The 21,336-nt window shown below is 45.9% G+C and overlaps 1 protein-coding gene across 1 annotated transcript in view; it reads right to left on the bottom strand.

Annotated features, from left to right (window-relative positions):
* CACNA1A (calcium channel, voltage-dependent, P/Q type, alpha 1A subunit) overlaps nt 1-21,336 on the bottom strand; it is a gene marked incomplete at its 5' end in the record, with an annotated part of 317,117 nt that overhangs the window by 46,360 nt on the left and 249,421 nt on the right. The window contains 4 exons of the mRNA XM_006900825.1: nt 1,656-1,820; nt 4,092-4,293; nt 6,204-6,341; nt 11,896-12,056. Coding sequence (XP_006900887.1) covers nt 1,656-1,820; nt 4,092-4,293; nt 6,204-6,341; nt 11,896-12,056 — 666 coding nt within the window. The remainder of the gene's footprint in view (nt 1-1,655; nt 1,821-4,091; nt 4,294-6,203; nt 6,342-11,895; nt 12,057-21,336) is intronic.

Raw genomic sequence — 21,336 nt, 5'->3', positions numbered from 1 at the left:
GAAGCTGTGCTGCAATCCTGAAAGCCGCCAGCTGTTCCGTGGGAGAAGGATGGACAATCTCCTCCCACGTGATTAACAGCCTCTGAGGCTCAGCTATGGATTGTTTCTACTGTGAGGTACACCACCACCACCACCACAATAACATAGTTTAAAAGAAAAGAAGGGTTGATGCACTCGAATTATGTGTATGAGCAAAGAATATTAAAAATTGAGTGCCAGAAGTATAAACAAGTCTGTTGTGGAACAAATGCAGCCAGACTGCTCCTTTGAAGTGTGGACTGGCGACACTCTGTCTCGTGCCATTTGGACATGTTATTAGGAAGGACTTGAAGAGGGTCAGCAAGAGAGGAAGCCCCTCAACAAGGCAGATCATCACAGCGGCGGCAACGGTGGGCTCAAACACAGCATCAGCGAGGCGGAGAGCACAGGACCGGCTGGGGGTTTGCTCTGTCACACGCAGAAGGCCGCCGGGAGTGGGAACTGACCCAACGGCACCGAACAACAAGAGCTGTTACAAACACCCTCTAAAGCAGATGAAATGCCCAGAATATAGATCCATTCAGGATAGACTGGTGGTCCAGAGGCTGCGGGGAAAAGCAGTTCTTGTGTCATGAGTACAGAGTTTTATTTGGGGTAGATGGAAAGGTTCTCAAACCAGACAGACGTGGTAATTGCAAACTATGGTGACGGTTCTAAATGCCACTGTTGTACATGTTAAATGGATTAATTTATTTTTTAAAGTTGCTTTATTTTATTTTATTATTTTTGTGTGTGTATCGTCAAAGCGGATCTGACTAGTACAGGAGGAGATTGTCCCTCCTTCTCCAGCAGAGCATCTGGTGGATTTGAACCGCTCACCTCTGGAATTGCAGGGCAGCTTCCTGTTACTAGGCCACCAGAGCTCCATTTAAATGGATTAATTTTGTTATGTGACTCTCACCTCAAAAAAAACCAAAGAGCAACAATGAAAAATACCAAAGAGAATAAAATGTTCCGAAATGAGGTAAGGGAAGCTCAGGGGGCGCCCCTGGGACCAGCAGCATTGGCGTCACCTGGACACTTGTTAGAAACACAAAGTTCACAGCCCCACTGGACCTGCTGGACCAGAATCACACAAAGTTCACAGGGTGCCCGGATGATCCACGAGCTCACGAGAGGCTGAGAAGCACTGTGCTGCGTGGACTAGTTGCTTGGAAAGGTGGAGGGTCAGAGCTGGGCTTGCCTCAGACCTCTGATGTTAAACCGCACGGCAGGAAGTTAGGACTTTTCACCCTGAAGGGGCGTGGTGATCCTCAAGGGCCTAGAAGTTCAGGGGCGAGCGGCAGGTATTGGGCTTCCTGGGGCCGAGGAGGCAGTCTGCTAGATACAGAACTGTGCCAGGTAAGATAACGGACAGAGGCTGTTTTGTAGAGATGGTGTTGGGGAAGTCAGGGAAGGCTTCCTGGAGGAGGAGCCAGCTGAGGTGCGGAGGGAAGGGCTGTGCGTCAGGTGGAGGCCGTGGCTGGTGCAGAGCTGAGGCAGATTGGGGCCTGCCTGGGAAGGGCAGACAGTCGGCTGTGTCGGGGGTGAGGAGGGGTGAGGACAGAAGCAGAGCTGGGGAGGCGCAGAGCTGGGGACGGGAGGGTCTCGGCAGCAGGACGGGCAGGGGGACTCACCTTCATCATGAGCACAATGGTGTTGAGGGCGATCATGGCCATGATGGTGTACTCGAAGGGCGGCGACACCACGAACTGCCACATGCGGTACTGGAAGCTCTGCTTGTTCTGCGGCATGTGCCGTGTCAGCGGCTTGGCGCTGATGGCAAAGTCAATGCAGGCCCTCTGCGGGAGGAGGGAGACGTCAGGAGCGGGGCCGTGGGGCCCCAAGGGTCCCCTCCAGGCTGTCTGCTGGAATTTCCACCCACCCTGTCCCCAGCAGGCTTCCCAGAGTCTGCCCCTCGCCGCCTCGGCTTTCTCCCCACCTGCAGTCACCTGGGAATTCACCTCTACCGAACCCCGAGCCCCTCTGCCCCCATGCATCTCCTCAGCACATATGATCAACAGCTTCACTTTGCAAATGAGAAAAACAGAGGCTTTGAGAAGTGAAGCCACTTGGCTGAGGTGACAGCCTTCAAGTGGGGCGATTTGGAATTTAAACCAGAGATTCTTTTTTTTCCCCCCCTCTGATATTCCTTACTAATTCTATGGTAGTAATTTTCTTTTTCCTTTTTTAAATTATTGTTAATTTTAATGAAAATTTACAGAGACTTTGGATTTCCATTCATTCATTGTTACACTTTTCTCCCTGCCCACCCCTCCCCCCTAGTACACTCTTCTCTTTGAAAAGTAAATGAAAAATTCTTTCATTGTTTTACAATCCCTCCTCCCAGGTCCACTCCACTATGCAGGCTTTCCTCTGGACTCCTGTCATGACAAAAATACCTAATCACATATCCCTTTTAAACAGTTTTCTCTCTCATCTGTTTCAATGCAGTATACATTATTTACCCCATCTTTCTCAGTCTCCCCCTAACTTTGATGTCAGTCTTGTTTTACAACAGTGGCACCATGCAGTATTTGTCCTTCAGAGACTCATTTTAGAGCTTAACCCCTGTGCTTCCCTGCCCTCTCTTTCTCACTGAATGCTGCTTTTCCTCCTCTTTGATGGAGGGAAAGCAGAAGCATGGTGGTTCTTAAGTCCCTGGGCTCAGCAGCAGAGTAGAGGACAGCTGCTGGACTCTTCTTTGAGGCTGGATGAGGTCAGAAGGGCAGAGGGTCATGCCTGTGCCCCCTGGGGGGTGTATTTTCATTCATAAATATGCACCACTCCTCCTTGAGGGAGGCTATACGTGCTCTATCTCAGTGACATCAGGCGTGGACGTGTGACTTGTTGTGGTCAATGAACTGTGAGCATTAATGACATGTATCACTTCTGGGCACAAGGCCAAAGAGCTGGTGCAGGGCTAGTCACACCCTCTTTGATCTTCAATATCTCAGCGAGTCTGCACTGACAGTCCAGGGACCAAGAGAGGGATGTCACGGAGCAGAGTCACGGCTGACTTGCAGTGGACAGGCACCACTCAAGAAATGAATGTCTCTGTGGAGGTCTGCAACTGAGGAGCTGGGGCTGCCTGTTTCTGCCACACATCTTGTCTGAACCGACCGACACTAGAGTGTTTGGTTACATCCCATGAAGAACTTTGCAGACCGGCCTCTGCTCGGAGGATGCTGTCACTCCCTCCCGAGAGGCTCCAAGCTGCTTCCTCGGTGTGTGTGTGTGGGTTGGGTGAGGGGCAGTACTTAACCCCAAAATCCATGGCTGTAGCATCAATTCTGACTCACAGCAACCTTCTACGTCAGAGTGGAGCTTCCTAATAGGGTTTTCAAAGCTCTAATCTTTGTAACCTTTTAAACCTGGAGAAAGGACCAAAGGGTCGCTATGTTCATAGGGTCGCTATGAGTCACCTACGACTCAACAGCACTTAACAACAACAACAGCAGAGAGAGAGAGAGAGAGAGAGAGAGAGAGAGAGAGAGAGCGAGTAGCTGGCCTAGCGGACAGAAAGCCATGTTCCCAAGCCAAAGGTGGGCGACTCTATGCTGCGGCCCTTGGGCCTGCCTTTCATTGTTTTGGGTGAAACATTCTTCTAGGTCATATAGCCCTGGTCTGTCCACCTGCTGTACAGACGTAACTCATGGTTGCTGTGAAGCCGAACAATGTGACACTGACGTGTCAAATGCAAGAATGGTTCCCCATGGTGGACAGTGTTTGGTGGTGCTCCTCGATTAAAACAAGCTTGGAAGCAGGAGTGGCATCCACTTCCGTAATAGCTTGCCTCTGGAAACCCTATGAACCTGGAGAGAGGATGAAAGCAATACAGGTGTCCAGGTCTTCGTTCATAGGGTCGCTATGAGTCACCTGCGACTCAACGATACTTTACAACAACAACAACAACAATCTTTGTGGAAGCCAAGTTGCTCCAATTTTCTCCTATGGAGGGGCTGGTGGGTTCGAACTGCTTGTCTTAAGCTGCAGTCAAGCCTTTAACCAGCCAGCCACCAGAGGTCCTGGTGAGCTCTTGAGGGGCGGGGGCTGCAGTTGGGGAGTGGCACCTCGTTTTTCTCCAGGCTGTACTCCTCCATCATCTTGTCCCCCTGCTCCTGGAAGGTGATGATGATCAAGGCCACAAAGATGTTGACGAAGAAGAAGGGAAACACCACAAAGTAGACCACGTAGAAGATGGACATCTCCATGCGGTAGCCGGGGCTCGGGCCCTGGTTCTCAAAGGTGGCGTCCACGGAGTGCTTGAGGACCCTGCGAAGGGCGGGTGAGGGAGGGGAGGCCAGGAGCAGAGAGGAAGGAGGTGAGGAGGGTAAGGAAAGGATGAGGCGGACAGGACGTGGGAGTGGAGGAAAATATTAGGAGGAAACGGAACGGTTATTCTCTGCAGACCTAAGTCTTCCCGTCTCCCTGAGCACCAGGCACTTCATCCGCCGCACACAGAGGCGCCAGCATGTGTCAGATACAGGGCTCCACGTCTTACTAATTCTCCAGCAAGCATCTCGGGGAGAGAGGCTCTATTCTGCACTTGAGGAAACTGAGGTTCTGCAATAGAATGTGACTTTCCCAAGATCTGATAGCTTAGTCTCTAGGGAGTCGTGCTGTGAATCCAGAGGCTGTGCATTTCTGCTGGTTCAAACTCACCAGCAGCTCTGAGGAAGAAAGATGAGAATCTCTTCCTGTGAGATTTACAACCTCAGAAACCTGACGGAACATCAGCTATGAGCTGGTTCCAACGCACTGAGAGTTTTCAGTTTCTGAGATCATCCACTCAGAAGACTTGAAGTCTGAAGGCAGGTTTTACAGGGATGGAGGAGGAAGAAGTATGAGGCCATGGACGCAAGTGTTAAGGGTGGGGGTCTCTCAGTGCAGGTGGAGGTGGGCCCTGAGGTAGGGCACTGGGGATGTGCATGGGGGTGTGTACAGCTGGCGACTACAGTTGTCAAGGTGTGCACCGCTCAAAGGTTTGGTGTTTAAGGGACATCAGTCACACTTAGAACATACAAGAGTCACGTGTCCATTGTGGTGGCTTTTTGGTTCAATGGTCACAAAGTACCTTGTTTTTAAATACACCACAAGAACTTTTTAACAGCAGTTGACAGAGATGCACTTTTTTTTTTTTTTTACAACTGAGCCATCAGTTTATTAACCCTGTTACAAAAGAAAAAGGTTGGGCTAGTCTTTGTGACCCCATGCTGGCTTCTAGCCATTACGTTGTTCTTTTTCTAGGGATATGAAGATCTTCCTGTCACTTGCTGGTCTTAGTTAGATTTCATTTGGTTTCAAGGACCATAAGCTACTCAAATAAGCTTATGGGAAAAGGGGAAATTAGTTATATAAATATGAGGGTCTCTTATAAGACTCAAAGACATTAAGGGGACAGTAGGCCCCTGAGGGCTCAGGAAAAAGTACATGATTTTTATTACTGTCACTGTGACTAGGAGAGGAACAGAGAAGCACCTTTTCAATCTTCCGCAAAGGTACTTTACAGATGGTCCTAGCCCGCGTTGGTGGGTCCTGGGTGTGTCTGTGTGTGAGGTGGGAAGAAAGCACATTTGGGTTGTTGTGTTTGCTGGGAGAGGAGGGAGGACGCTGAGGGAACAGGCTGAAATCTACCGGGTTTTCTAATGGGTATTTCTGTGCCCACAGTGGAGGACTTAAGAGTTCAGTGAAGCACAGCATAAAAGGCATAGAAAAAAAGGATTCAGTCATGAAGTTAAATCACCATTTATGGTAGTATTTTAGAGAAATAAAAGTGAATGCCAAAGAGTCCTCAGTGAACAAAACATGAACATTTTAAATAAAGACGGGACCTGCTCACTCAGTCCCTGCTCTGACTGGGAGGAAATGGTCCTGGTGAAACGGACCTGGAAGAGCCCCAGTGGACACCTCACTGTGGAGGTGATGATGCTGACAGCAGAGGGAGGGGCGTGTGGGGTCTGGTGCCTGCACACGGAGTGTCTATCTCTGAGCGAGATGTGGAATGGGGCAGAGAAGAGAAAGCCAGTGCTCAGGGTGTGGAGAACAGCCCCGGGGGGGTCAGCAGGCCCCCAAGGTGGGAAGTCAGGAAGGAAGCCCCCTCTCAAGACCTCCTGTGGGTCGCAGGCTATCACTGCTCCCGCGCTGCCCTCCCCGCCGGAACGCCCACGGAGCTCCCCACTTACTGTGGCCAGCCCTCGCCCGTGGACACGGTGAAGAGGGTCAGCAGAGCCCACAGCACGTTGTCGTAGTGGAACTCATACTTCTTCCACTCTCGATCGCGGGCTTTCACCTCATTCTTCTCATAGAGGAGATACTTGCCGCTGTACAGAGAGGGGGGCTGTTAGTCTGCTAGTGGGGGGCCTGGGGTGGCTCTGGGCACCAGGGACAGGAGGAGGAGGAGGAGGAAGGGCGGGCCCTGCACTGCCTCTGTGGCTTGAAAAGGTGGAGACCCTGCCATTCCTCATTTTGAAACACATCCGCTGTAAAGGTGTCAAATGAGAGACTGGACACACATTAGCAAGTGTAGTGCACCCTTTCTCAAGAGAACTCAACCTCCCTTTTCATTTGAGGGTTGAGATCTCCAAGCTGATAGAGGTGGAGGCTAGAAGCTTTAGCATCAAGTTTAGGATCATTGTGGGAGACTGTGGGTGCAGCCACGTGGTGTACTGTGGAAGGGATCTAACTGCGGGGTATCTAGAGACATGCTAGAGAGGATTTTATCAGGTCAGACAACCTGACTCCCATAGGGAGCATCCACCTTGTTGCCACAATGAGCGAGCGTGAGCTTCGGCACCTTTGAAGACCGGTGCAATTTATGTAAGTCAGATTTGACAGAGGGAACTACCCTAATTGATTTAAAAAACCTGAAACGCTTGCCGCAGAGGGTCAAGGACTGCAGCTTTCAATATGGATTGAGGATCAATGTCAAGAAGACAAAGATTCTCACCACTGGACCAATTGGCAGCATCAGGATGGATGGTGAAGAGATTGAGATTGCTCACAGCTTTAGTCGGCTTGGCTCCACAATCAACACTCTTGGCACCAGCAGCCAGGAAATGAAAAGACGTATTATGATGGGGAAAGTCTGCTCTTAGGGACCTCTCTACTGAAGAGCAATGGTGTCATTCTGGAGAATAAGGTGCATCTGATACAGGTCATGGTCTTTGCAATCACTTGTTATGCATCAGAGAGTTGGACAATAACTAGGGAGGATAGAAAGAGAATTGATGCCTTTGAGCTGTGGTGCTGGAGAAGAGTATTGAGGGTACCATGGACTGCTAGGAAAACAAACAGATTCATCTTGGAGAGGGTTAAACCGGGAGGCTCCTTGGAGGCAAGGATTCTGAGGCTCCGTCTAACATACTTTGGACATGTTGTAAGGAGGGACCGGTCCTTGGAGAGGGACATCATGCTTGGGAGGGTGGAGGGACAGCGTAGGAGAGAAAGGATTTCTATGAGGTGGATTGATTCAGTGACTGGGGTAATTGTGGTGGGTGTGTCAGAGACAGTGCGATTGGCACAGGACAGAGCAGGTTTTAGGGCTGCTGTACTTAGGGTCGCTATGAGTTGCAAACGACTCAACAGCACATAACAACAACAACAACAACAACAACTATGTTTTGTGGCTTTTGTGCACTGTTAAACTGGAGATGACCCATGGCTGAACCTCCAGCGGATTTTCAAAGGCAGTAAATTACCTGAAGAGGTAGAAGAGGAGATTGTCCATCCTTCTCCCACAGAGCAGTTGGTAGCTAATGCATTCGAAACACATGCTTTTAAGATTGCAGTTCGGTTTCTTACCACTAGGTTACCAGAGCTCATCTAACTATAATGGGGCTAATTAGACCCCCGTGGAGGTAGGGGTAAACTGGCAGCACTTAGTAGGCAAAGACAAGGTGGGCTTGGTTACCATAACGGAAAACAGAGACAAAGCAAGTAATCAGAATCGTCTGATTTGTATGGACTTACGGTGTTGGTTACCTGAGTGAAACACATGGAAATCTACTAAATATTTACTCCATCTGAATAATTCACATGAATTCTTCATGTGAAAGAAAGTCTAACTCAAATGGAAAGAACAGAGAGTCAAGGTCACCGAATTAATTCCCAGGCTTGCGTCAATTCAGAAACCTGTAAACCCTTGAATGAAAGGGCAGGCTGGGTCTCCTTGAGGAAGGACCACACTACAAAATTTATACTATCAATCTTTCTCCCAGCCTTCCCCAAAGGAATCTATGGCCTTTGACAAGAGTAACTGCTCACTGGGGAAAGAAACTAACCACATTTCTGGAGGATCACTAGACGCTGGCTCTGAACTGACATTAATTCCAAGAGATTCAAGATGCCCCATCAGTCAGAGGAGTCTTATCTCACAGTGGATACAGTCGATCCATCGTATAATGATTTCCCCAGTGTCAGAAGGCACAAGGGGAACTAGCAGAACATTCACGAAAGACTCCTGACATTAGGAGTAATGGTGATTGGGGAGGGAAATCAAAGTAGGGTAATCGTCCCTACTTCAGAAATCAAAAGCAATATTGCATTCCTGCAGGACTGCAGAAATTAGTGTCACCATCAAAGACCTGAAGGATGCAGGAGTGGTGATACCCACCACATGTCCACATCTATTTGTCTCATCCTTTGGTTGAGAGGAAGACCCTCAACCAGGTGGATTCACACAGTGATGCTGGAACGGGTTAAAGTGTGTCAGAGGCTGTGAGGGCGGCACAGGGTAGGACAGGGTTCAGCTCTGTTGTTCACAGGGTCGCTAGGGGTCATCCTCAACCTGACAGCACCAAACAACAACAATTTGGTTTGTACAACAACATGAATAGAGCTTCTCAGTGAATTACTATAAACTTATTCAGATGGTGATTTTTAATGCAGCAGCGGTTCCAGATGCATTTTCACAGAGCAGATGAAAACATCTCCTGGTATGCATGTCCATCATTTTATTTCAATTCTGGTTTCAAAGGTTTATCAGAAGCAATCTGTCATTAGCTAGGGAGGCCAGCAGTACACTTCCACTGTCCTACCTCATTGTTGTTGTTGTTATGTGCCATCGAGTCGCTTGCGACTCATAGCGACCCTATGTACAATAGCCCTAAACTCTGCTCTGTCCTGTGCCAATCGCACTGTCTCTGACACTCCCATCCCAATTATCCCAGTCACTGAATCAGTCCACCTCATAGAGGGTCTTCCCCTCCTGTGCCGTCCCTCCACTCTGCCCAGCATAATGTCCCTCTCCAAAGACCTGTCCCTCCTGGCAACATGTCCAAAGTATGTCAGGAGAAGCCCCAGAATCCTTGCCTCCAAGGAGCAGCCTGGTTTAACCCTCTCTAGGATGAATCTATTTGTTTTCGTAGCAGTCCATGGTACATTCAATACTCTTCTCCAGCACCACAGCTCAAAGGCGTCAATTCTCCTTCTATCCTCCCTAGTTATTGTCCAACTCTCTGATGCATCACAAGTGTTGCAAAAACCATGGCCTGTATCAGGCACACCCCACTCTCCAGAGAGACACCGTTGTTCTTGAGTACCTGAGAGAGGTCCTTAACCGCAGACTTTCCTATCATAATACATTTTTTTTATTTCCTGGCTACTGGTGCCAAGAGTGTTGACTGTGGAGCCGAGCAAACTGAAGCTGTGAACAATCTCAATCCTACCTCATAGGTAAATAAATTCTCTAACTTTGTGTCATAATTTAGTCTATAAGGACCTTAATCACATTTTCTTTTCACAAGATATAATACTGGCTCATTAAATTGATGACATTATGCTGATGGAACCTCATTAGGGAGAAATACCAAGGACTCTAGACTTAATATAGGACATGTGCTAGAAGGTAGAATATTAACCCAATAAAATTCAGGTGCTTTTCACCTCAGTGAAATTACTAGGGGCCTAGTGGTGTGGGCTGGAAGCAGGAGCGGCATCCACTTCTGAAATAGCTTGCCTCCGGAAAATCTATGTACGAACAGTTCTCAGGCCGTTTGTTCATAGGGTCACTATGAGTCACCTACGACTCGACGGCATCAAACAACAACAACAACAGTGGTGTGGGACACACTGAGATACTCCTTTTGAGTGAAGGTTAAGTTGTTGCATCTGCCTTCAGTTAAAAAGGGGGCACAACAGCTGGCAGAACTCTTTGGATTCTGCAGGCAATGCACCCCTCATTTTAGTGTCACTCGTCAATTTTAGCCATAATTTGTTATGGTTCCCACAGTCAAACACCTTTGCATAGTTAAAGCATAAAATCCCCAAGATTATGTATTGACTTGATGAGGCCAGGATTGTCAATGGTTTGGCAGTCATGTAATAAAGCAATTATCTTTCATTTTTATGTGATTTGATATGATGTGTTATTTTCTTGGGGTGTGGTTTGCGCCCAGTATATATGGACATTCTGGGAAAGGGCTTTTTTGGGAAAGGTTTTAGCTTGCCCTAGATCCTGCGTTTGTCTCATCATCATCTGACTTCCAGTTTGTGAGATTGGAACCAACAGCCTGCCTCACTGCATGCCGATCTTGGGATTTGTCAGGCGCCGCAGTTTATAAGCCAGCTGCCTGCCGTCTGACCTGCTGATCTTGGATTTGTTAGCCCCTCCAGCTACATGAGTCAAGAGAAGCTTCTAGCCTGACACAGAACCTTGAGGCTTGCCAACCTATACAGCCACGTAAACAATTTCCTTGACAGAAAGTTCTCTGTTTTTACATAGGCTTCAGACTTTCTGCACAGAGGTAACTTGAGGTTGCTGTGAAGCTGAACACTGTGATACTGATGTGTCAAATACGATAATGGTTATCCATGGCAGACAGTGTTTGGTGGAGCTCCCTGATTAAAACAAGCTTGGAAAAAAAACAAACAACAAGCTTGGAAGCAAGAGAGGCATCCACTTCCATAATAGCTTGCCTCCAGAAACCGTATGGACCTGGAGAGAGGACGAAAGTCACACAAGCATTGAGGACTTTTGTTCATAGGGTCGCTATGAGTCACCTACTAATCAATGGCACTTAACAACAACAACAACAACAACAACAACATCAACTCATTGTTTTTTCTTTGGCAGAGATCTCAATCTAAGACACTCTGAAAATGGGACTTTCTCCTGGCTCAGGTTTGGTTAAGTTATAATCTACTGCCCCAATATGGCCTGCCTCTTGCTTGTGCCCATCTATGAGAAAAAAATGGTCTTCATATTTTTAAATGGCTGAAAAAAAATTTTGTTTCGTAACAGGAAAAAAAAATCACATGAAATTGAAAGTTTCCGTTTCCAGGAATAAAGCCCCACTCTTCATTCTGATGTATCACATGAGGCTGCTCATGCGCCATGATGTCAGGGCTAAGTGGTCCCAACAGACTGTACAACCCAATGGAAACATCATTTGGCTCTTTAAGAAAAAAATGTGCCTGATTCATTCGGCAGCAAAACCTGACTTGAGGATGTAATTCTCTTTATAACTCTTATTTATCTTACTTGATTCAAATAGTCACGTTTCACTGTAGAAATAAAGTGTCTGATCACAGGAGTGCCTTAGGCTCAGTTGTCCTATGTGGTATACAGATTGTACAAACTGTCTCAAATCAAGCCAATGCTGAATTCTAAGATATACCAGACTCCGAAGGTTTCCGATAAAGAGCTGTGGGTATGGACTGATATCCCCAACTTGACAAGGCTGGTGATGGCAAGATTCAGGAACCAGCTTACGGCTCATCCCGTTCTAGTGACCAGTGACTCAAGTTCCCAAACACTCTGGCTTTCTTCTCTAGACCCAAGCCGCTTGCAGTCAGATTACTCCCAACACCTGCTACGCTAATTGCACAGTGCCCACCCACTAGCCCCGAGGGGGACACCTGGGAGGTGGAACCTACCGACAGTCCTTCTCAAACTCTTTGGATTCATCCGTGCAGTGGAAGAACTTCCCCTTGAAGAGCTGCACAGCTACCACAGCGAAGATGAACATGAACAGCATGTAGACGATGAGGATGTTGAAGACATTTTTGAGTGAGTTCACCACACAGTCAAACACGGCCTGGTGGGGGCAAGAGAGGCTGTGAGGCTGGAGTGCTGTCACTTCCGGCTGCCCCTAAGACCAACGAAGGACCTGGCCTGTGTCCTTCACAAGGCTACACAACCCTGAGAGTGGTGGGTCGGGACTCAGACCAGTGCATCCTCGCATCTCATAAACCCTGGACACTGGGGTCACTTCTGAGCCTCTCAGAAGCAAGCTCACGGCTCTTTACTAAACCTTTCTTATTAATCACATGCTGATCCCAGCTGCATCCCCCACTCCCAACCACCCCCAATCTCCTTCCTTTACCCTGAGGCCAGTCAATGCTCACTGGATTTAAGAGATGACTCTGTGTGTTAGTTAATATTAACTAGTCAACTTGACTAGGCTGTGGTGCCCCATTGTTTGGCCTGGTCTAGTTGCTGTTGTAAACTAGTTAGATATGATCAAAACAACAGGTCTCGAATGAAGTATATTAACTTCCATGTCCCTGGAAGGCTTCAATCAATCAACTGAGCAAAACAGGTTTCCTTTTTAGAGTTTCCTACCTCTAGAATATAATATACAATATACAACATATAATATAATAAATATAATATAAAACATAATATAATATAAAACATAATATAATATAAAATATAATATGATATATATGTAGTTGTTGATTATCTTCGAGTCAAGCACAACTCCATGACCCCAGAACAAAAGGGCTGAAGTCCCTCTACAACTATTAACATTTATCAAAGTTCATAGAGTTTCCGGAGGCATGTTGTTTAGGAAGTGGATGCCACTCCTGCTTCCAAATCAATCAATCAATCTATCTATCTACCTACCTACCTACCTATTATCTATCTATCTATCTATCTATGTATATATACATATATGTATATATATCTAGAGTATAGAAGTTATCATTTTGTTTTCACTTAGGTATTTTAGTAGTTATAAAAATAGTTTTAAACTCTAATGGTATGTTTCATGATCCTACATGTCTTTTAAAAGAAATATTAAACTTTAAGTGGCATATTTCAATAATGACAAGCTTGGAAGCAGGAGTGGCCTCCACTTCGAAACAGCTTGCCTCCAGAAACCCTATGAACTTGGAGACACGATGAAAGTTACACAAGAGTTCAGGTCTTTCATTCATAGGGTTGCTATGAGTTGTCTATGACTTGACGGCACTTAACAACAGCAATGACAGACAGATAGACGATAGATAGATAGATAGATAGATAGATAGATAGATAGATAGATAGATAGATATGTTAGGTGCCATCAAGTCGACCATGATTCTATGAACAGATCTGAGCCTTGCCCCAGCCCAGGCCACTCTCACAATCTCTGATACACTCCAGCCCATTGTTAGTCACTGTGTCAAGCCATCTCGTTGAGAGTCCTCTTTTTCTCTCACCCTCCACCTTTCCCAGCATGATACCCTTTCCTCAGGACCAGCCCCTGCTGACAAACAGCCCAAAGCATGTGTGACAAGGTTTTCCCCCCTGGCCTCTAAGGATCACATTGGCTACACTTCCTCAAGGAAGGCTTGTTTGTTCTTTGGCGGACTTCAGGTTCCCCCACACCGCACGTTAAAAGCAGCACTTCTTCTGTCATCCTTACTCACTGGGCAACTTTCAGATGCAAAGTTGTTGTTGTTGTTATGTGCCGTCGAGTCGCTTGCGATTCATAGCGACTCTATGTACAACAGCCCTAAACTCTGCTCTGTCCTGTGCCAATCGCACCGTCTCCAATACACCCATCCCGATTACACCAGTCACTGAATCAATCCATCTAATAGAGGGTCTTCTCCTCCTGTGCTGTACCTCCACCCTCCCAAGCATGATGTCCTTCTCCAAGGACTGGTCCCTCCTTACAACATGCCCAAAGTATGCCAGACGAAGCCTCAGAATCCTTGCTTCCAAGGAGCAGCCTGGTTTAACCCTCTCTAGAACGAACCTGTTCATTTTCTTAGCAGTCCTTGGTATATTCAACACTCTTCTCTAGCACCACAACTCAAAGGCATCGATTCTCCTTCTTTCATCCCTAGTCATTCACTGTCCAGCTCTCTGATGCATAGTAAGGAATGGCAAAGACCATGGCCTGGATCAGGTGCACCTTAGTCTTCAGATGTATAGAAGCAATTGAAAAGGCTATTCACTGAAAAGGCTATCTTTCTTCCCCTCCCCAGAGACTCTTACCTTTCAGCCTTCTCATTGCCCAGCCCATGGATTTTGCACTTTCCCTGAAGGAAACCTCTGCCTACCTTCTATCTCTGCATCTTCTATTCATGTACGTCCGTATGTATATATCTATGCCTGTCTGTCTCTGTCTATCAGTCTCTATTTCTACTGAGAATCCTAAGACAGCAATTTCTGCACTGGGAAGGATGGAAAGGTCCCATCCAGAGGAGAGACTGGGGTCTCGGCCCAGACTGTTCCAGTCTGCATACCTGTGACTGCAGAATTGCAACTGCCCTTCAGACTCTGCTGGGGTTCTTCAGAGTGGCCTGCCTGGTTCCACTCCTGACCAGAGTGGTTCTTTTCCACAAGCAGACATCAAGGATGGTTGAACATCCTGGGGTTTCAGGCAGGCTTTGGTGTCTTCGCTTATAGTCAAGAGAACAGGCATGTGGGAGGCCCACTGCAGGCACCTGTATGTGGTTACATTCTAATACCAATGTCTCATTGTCTTTGAATTGATACTTCATTTTATTTCTATTAATAATGACTCTCAATCTTGCTTGCTAAAAGTGAGGACGACTTGACGCACTTATTGCAGAAGATCCAGGGATGCAGCCGTCAGTATGGATTGCATCTCGATGTCAAGAAAACAGAGTTTTACAACTGGACCAATAGGTAACATCATGATGAATGGAGAAGAGACTGAAACAATCAACAGCTTTATCTTGCTTGGATCCACAATTATCACCCTTGGTATCAGAACTCAGGAAATAAGGAGACACATCACACTGGGAAAACCTGTAGTTAGGGACTTCTCCAAATTATTGAGGAGTAATGATGTCAATTTGAGGACTAAGGTGTGTGAGATTCAGCCCACATTCTTTCTGATCACTTGCTATGCAGCTGAGAGCAGGACAATGAATAGGGACGACAGAAGAAGAATTGATGCCTTTGAGCTGTGGTGTTGGAGAAGAGCACTGAACAGCCCATGCATGGCCAAAAAAACAAACAGATATGTCTCGGAGAGGGTGCGGCTAGAGTGCCCTTTGGAGGCTAAGAATAAAGTGGCTTTGCCTCACATACTTTGGGCATGTTGCTAGGAGGGGCTGTTCCTTGGAGAGGAACATGATGCTGGGAAGGGTGGAGGATCGGTAAAGGCGAGGAAGACCTTCAACCACCTCAACCAGGTAGGTGGATTGATACGGTGACTGCTGCAATGGGCTGTTGTGTGACAGGAAGTGTGAGAATGGCTCAGGACAGGACGGGGTTCAGCTCTTTTGTTCAGAGGGTCGCTCTGAGTCATACTCAACTCTACAGCATCTAGAACAACAATAATAATGGATCTTCTTTGCAACTTGAGGAGCCCTGGTGGCCTAGTGTGTTGCATGTCAGGCTGCTAACCCAAAGGCTGGAAGTTTGAGTCCACTTGCTGCTCTAAGAAAAAGATGGGCAGTCTCTCCCCTTAAAGACTGCAGACTCCGGCATCTGAAGGGGGGCTGCGAAGAGTCAGGCTGGATTTGTCAGCAGTGGGCTTGAGTCCTTCTAGGTGGTTGTGGTTGAGGAGAGTTTCAATTTGGGACAGAGATATGTTGTCGTTGTTGTTATGTGCTGTCGAGTCACTTGCGATTCATAGTGACCCTATGTACAACAGCCCTAAACCCTGCTCTGTCCTGTGCCAATCACACTGTCTCTGACACTCCCATCCTAATTACCCCAGTCTCTGAATCAATCCACCTCATAGAGGGCCTTCCCCTCCTGCGCTGTCCCTCCACCTTCCCAAGCATGATGTCCTTCTCCAAGGACCGGTCTTTCCTTACAACATGACCAAAGTGTGTCAGACAAAGCCTCAGAATCCTTGGTTGAATCTGTTTGTTTTCTTAGCAGTCCAAGATACCCTCAATACTCTTCTCCAGCACCAAAGCTCAAAGGCATCAATTCTCCTTCTATCCTCCCTAGTCACTGTCCAACTCTCTGATGTATAACAAGTGATAGCAAAGACCATGGCTTGTATCAGAGGCACCTTAGTCTCCAGAGAGACACCATTGCTCTTCAGTACTTTAGAGAGGTCCCTAACAGCAGACTTTCCCATCGCAATACATCTTTTAATTTCCTGGCTGCTGGTGCCAAGAGTGTTGATTGTGGAGCCAAGCAGACTAAAGCTGTGAACAATCTCAATCTCTTCACGATCCACCATTTCATTTTTCCAAAATTAATTTTCTTAAGGGAAAAAAATAAGGTGACTTGATTTAAGGGAACATATTAAGAGATCCTACAGGTGGCCTTCAGGTGGAGCAACAATTGAAAAGAAGCTGTTTAGTTTCTTGCTTTGATTGTTTTACTTTTGCGAAAGGCAGCTTGATGTGATTTTGAACCCAGAACAGCCAGGTGACCAGCCAAGACTTCTCTATTCCCCAGAGGAGTTTCACATCCTGTTTTATTCCTATAACGCCCTCACATGAACTACGGAAAAGAATACTGAGCTTAAGATATTTCAGCTAATGGAAAAGTGCCATTATATGCAGATTTTGTTGTATTTGTTCACTTTACTGCCATCTGCTGGGAAACTGTAATAATAAATACAGACACATGCAATGTCCTGGTGCTGTGCAAGTTCGTTATTCTGTGATGGCTTGCGTGTCCCTATGATGCTAGAAACTGTTCTTGGAAGGTGCCACTGAGTTGACTATGACTCACAGCAGTTTATGAGCAACAGAACTGAATCATGCCCAATTCTGTGCCATCATCACGGTCTCCACCGAGTCAAACCAGCTTGTTGGGAACGATGTCCTCTTTTACTAGCCTCTGTCTTTCCCAGTAGGACATCTTCTTCCAAGGACTGGCCCCTTTTGAGACCACGTGTAGCGTATGTGAGATGGAGTTTCCCCATCCTTGCTTCTAAGGAGCACTCTGGTTGCACTTTTCTCTGAGACAGATTTGTTTATTCTGTTGGTAGTCCATGGGATATTGGGTACCGTGCTCCAACAACCCAATTCAAAGGCATCAAAGCTGGGCGCAAGGCCACCGCTATTTCAAAACTAGCAAGGTCACCCCTGGTGAGTTGACTTCTGGTCTAAGAAAGGTTAGGCCCTTTCTATGAAGATGGCACTGAAAGCAAAGAAGGAAGCCCCTGCCCCTCCCAAAACTGAAGCCAAGGCAAAGGCATTCAAAGCCAAGAAGGTGCCCTGAAGGGCATCCATAGGCAAAAAAAAAAAAGATCTGTAGGTTACCCACCTTCCAGGGGCCTAAGACGCTGAGACTCCGAAGGCAACCCAAATACCCCTGGAAGAGCGTCCCGCAGGAGAAACAAGCTTGACCACTATGCCATCATCAAGTTCCCCCTGACCACTGAGTCAGCCATGAAGAAGATAGAAGATAACAACACACTTGTGTTCCTTGTGGATGTCAAGGTCAACAAGCACCAGGTCAAACAAGCTGGAAAGAAGCTCTACAACACTGATGTGGCCAAGGTCAACACTTGATCAGGCCTGATGGAGAGAAGAAGGCCTGTGTTCGACTTGCTCCTGACTATGATGCCTTGGATGTTGCCAACAAAATTGGGGTCATCTAAACTGAGCCCAGCTGGCTAATTCTAAATACAAGTTTTTCTCACAAAAACAAAGAAAAAGAAAGAAGGGTTAGGAAGAGGGACCATGGAAATTTATCTAAAAATCATTGGTCAGTGAACCTTATGAAGGACATCAGAACACTGACATCGTGCTTGGAGACGAGGCCCTCGAGATTTGACTGGGGAAGCGGCTCCTCTTCACGGAAGAGCTGGCGTGAACGACATGGACGGAGCAAAGCCTCCAGGAGCTTGGTGACACAGAGAAAAATGAGAAGAAGCAGCTGGAAACACCCATTAGTGATTGGAACATGGACTGTAAGAAGTGTGAAGTTAGGGAAACTAGAAATAGTAAAGCAAAGAAATGAAACACTGAAAAGAGATATCCTGGGCATCAGTGAGCTGAAATGGACTGGTAGTGGCCATTCTGGGCATCACAGGATCTACTACACCAGGAACGACAAATAAAAGAGGAATGACAGAGTATTCACCGTTCAAAAACCCCAGTTTAAGATGTTTCCTGAAGTAAAACACTATTAAGAATAGAAAAACAAGGGGAGCTCTGGTGGCCTAGTGGCAAGGAGCTGCAACTACAATCCCAGAGATGCACAGTTCAAATCCACCAGATGCTCTGCCGGGAAAAGAAGGGACAATCTCCTCCTGTACCAGTCAGATCTGATTTGACGGTACACTCACACAAAAATAAAGTAATTTAAAAAAATAGAAAAACACTGCCACATACCTGCAAGAAAGACCAATTAATCCAGCTTTCAATTTACGCACCGACAAATAATGCTAAAGATTAAGAAATTGAAATTCTTTTTACCAACTTTTGCAGCCTGAAACTGAGCAGACATACATACAGTTGAGATGCATTGATCATTCTAGTGACTGTGATAAAAAGATGGGAACAAGAAGGACAGGTCGTTTTAAAATATGACAGTGGTGACAGAAATGACATAGGAGTTTGTGTGACACAATTCTGCAAGACCAAAGGCTTGCTCACTGCAAATACGTCCCCTCTACCAATAACTTGAACAGTGGCTATACACACAGACCTCATCAAATCAAACACACAGTAATCAAACTGACTACATCTTTGGGCTAGAACAAGGCCAGGGGTCCACTGTGGACCAGATCACCAATTCCTCACATGCCAAGTTCAAGGGTTATGCTGAGAAGTAAAAAAGAAGACAAACCAAAAAATCACCGAAACAAAAACAACTATGAGATATCATCTCACCCCAGCAACAATAGCAAAGTTCAACAGAGCAGCAAACAAGAAATGCTGGCGAGGTTGTGGAGAGACTGGAACCCTTATTCACTGCTGATGGGAGCGTAAAATGGTACAACTACTATGGAAGGTGGTCTGGTGCTTTCTTAAGAAGTTGGAAATAGAAATACCATTTGATCCAGCAATTACACCACTGTGAATATAGCCTAAGAAACCAGAACCACCATCCAAAAAGATTTATGCACACCCATGTTTATTGTTGCTTTGTTCACATTAGCAAAGAGATGGAAGCAACCTGAGTGTCCATCATCAAATAAATGGAAAGAAAAACTATGGTATATTCACTCAATGGAATATTATGCAGCACTGAAAAACAAGGAACTAGAAAAACACTACACAATCTCAGTCATGAAAGGATAAATACTGCATAACACCACTGTTAAAAGGCAGAACTGATATGGGAGGTTTAGAGGAGACTAGGAGGAGAGTGGGTAGATAATGAATACTGCATTGGAACAGATGAAGGAAAGAACTATTTAAAAGAAATATATGATTAGGCATTATATGTAAGATAATAGTCCAGATTAAGAGATACATTGCAAAGTGGACTGTGAGAGGGGGAGAGGGAGGGAACTGTGCAACAATGAATAAATATTTTTAAAAAAGAAAGTGAACTGGGGGAGGAGGAGGGAGGAAAATGTACAACAATGAATGAATGAATGAAAATCTAAGTTTTCTGTAAATTTTCATTAAAATAAAAAATGTTATTAAAAAACCAAAACAAAAAACACAACAAAAAACCATCACAAGTCCACCAGACCCAAAAGTATGAACTTGAGTACAGAATTTACAGACTTATTTCAAGAGTGGATCTGACACACTGAACATTATGACCCAAAACCAGAGAAGCCGGTGGGATGACATCAAGGATACATCAAGAAAGCAAAAGTCATGAAAAAAATTAGGAAAGAAAGGAAAAGACCAAAATAGGTATCAGAAGAAACTCTAAAATTTACTCTTAAGTGTAGAGTCACTAAAGCAAATGGAAGAAGCAATGATGTTAAAGAACTGGACAGAAGATATCCAAGAGCAGCATGAGAAGACAAAGAATTAATTCTTAAAAGCCCCACACCTTTTAAAATTAATAGTAAAAAACCCTAAAACCAAACCAAACCAAAACAAAAACCCCAAAACTCCAAACACCTGGAGTTAGATAACCAAAATAGGCTCAACATTTCCAAAGCTGAAAGGATGGTGAAAAAAAAAGGAAGCATCCTTGCAATATCGAAGGATTTCATGGACCAATGATGATGGAAAAAATACGCAGTCACTGTATTCAAAACAACTGGTTGATAAGAAATAATTTCTGAAGATAGCATACGATCAAGAACCAATGGTACTGAAAGAAAAAGGTCTCAGCTGTGCTGAAGGCACTGCCCAAAGTACCAACGCTCTATTAACTGGCTGAGCATGAACTGAGATGTTTGAACAAGCTGATGCAATGCTAGAAGCTCTCATTAGCCTAGGCTAAAAAATTTGGGAGACAGTAACCTGGCCAGCTGATGGGAAAAGAGATACATGTTTATGCCCATTCCTAATAAAAGTGGTAGAAGTTAAAGAACAATGCTATTACTATCACATGCCAAGTGAGCTCTGGTGGCCTAGCGGCAAGAAGCTGCACTGCAATCCCAGAGGTACGTAGTTTGAATCCACCAGCTGCTGTGCTGGAGAGAGAGGAGCAATCTCCTCCTGTACCAGTCAGATCTGATTTGAGAGTACACACACACAAATAATAAAAATTTTATGGGGAGCGCCTAGTGGCAAGAAGCTGCACTGCGCTCTGCTGGAGAAGCAGGGGTAATCTCCTGTACAAGTCAGATCCCATTTGATGGTACACACACACACACACACACACACACACACACACACACACACACATTAAAAAAAATCACATGCCAAGGTAAATTTTGCTGAGATAATAAAAAAGTGGTTGCAGCTACGCATTGTGTCAAAGGACTGTATGGCTCATAATAAATGCAGATGACACAACCCTGCTCGCTGAAACTGAGAAGGACCTGAAGCGCTTGCTGCAGAAGGTCAAAGATTGCAGTCTTCAATACAGATTGAAGCTCAATATCAAGAAAACAAAGATTCTCACCACTGGGCCAATTGGCAGCATCAGTATGGATGGTGAAGAGATTGAGATAGTTAACAGTTTTTGTTTACTTGGCTCCAGAGTCAACGCTCTTGGTAACAGCAGCTAGGAAATCAGGAGACGAATTGCACTAGAAAGTCAGCTGTGAGAGACCTCTCAAGAGTACTGAAGTG

This window comes from Elephantulus edwardii, unplaced genomic scaffold (genome assembly GCF_000299155.1).
Source record: "Elephantulus edwardii isolate Elephantulus edwardi_28Jun2011 unplaced genomic scaffold, EleEdw1.0 scaffold00296, whole genome shotgun sequence".
NCBI lineage: Eukaryota > Metazoa > Chordata > Mammalia > Macroscelidea > Macroscelididae > Elephantulus > Elephantulus edwardii.
This window is presented reverse-complemented; position numbering and strand designations above follow the sequence as displayed.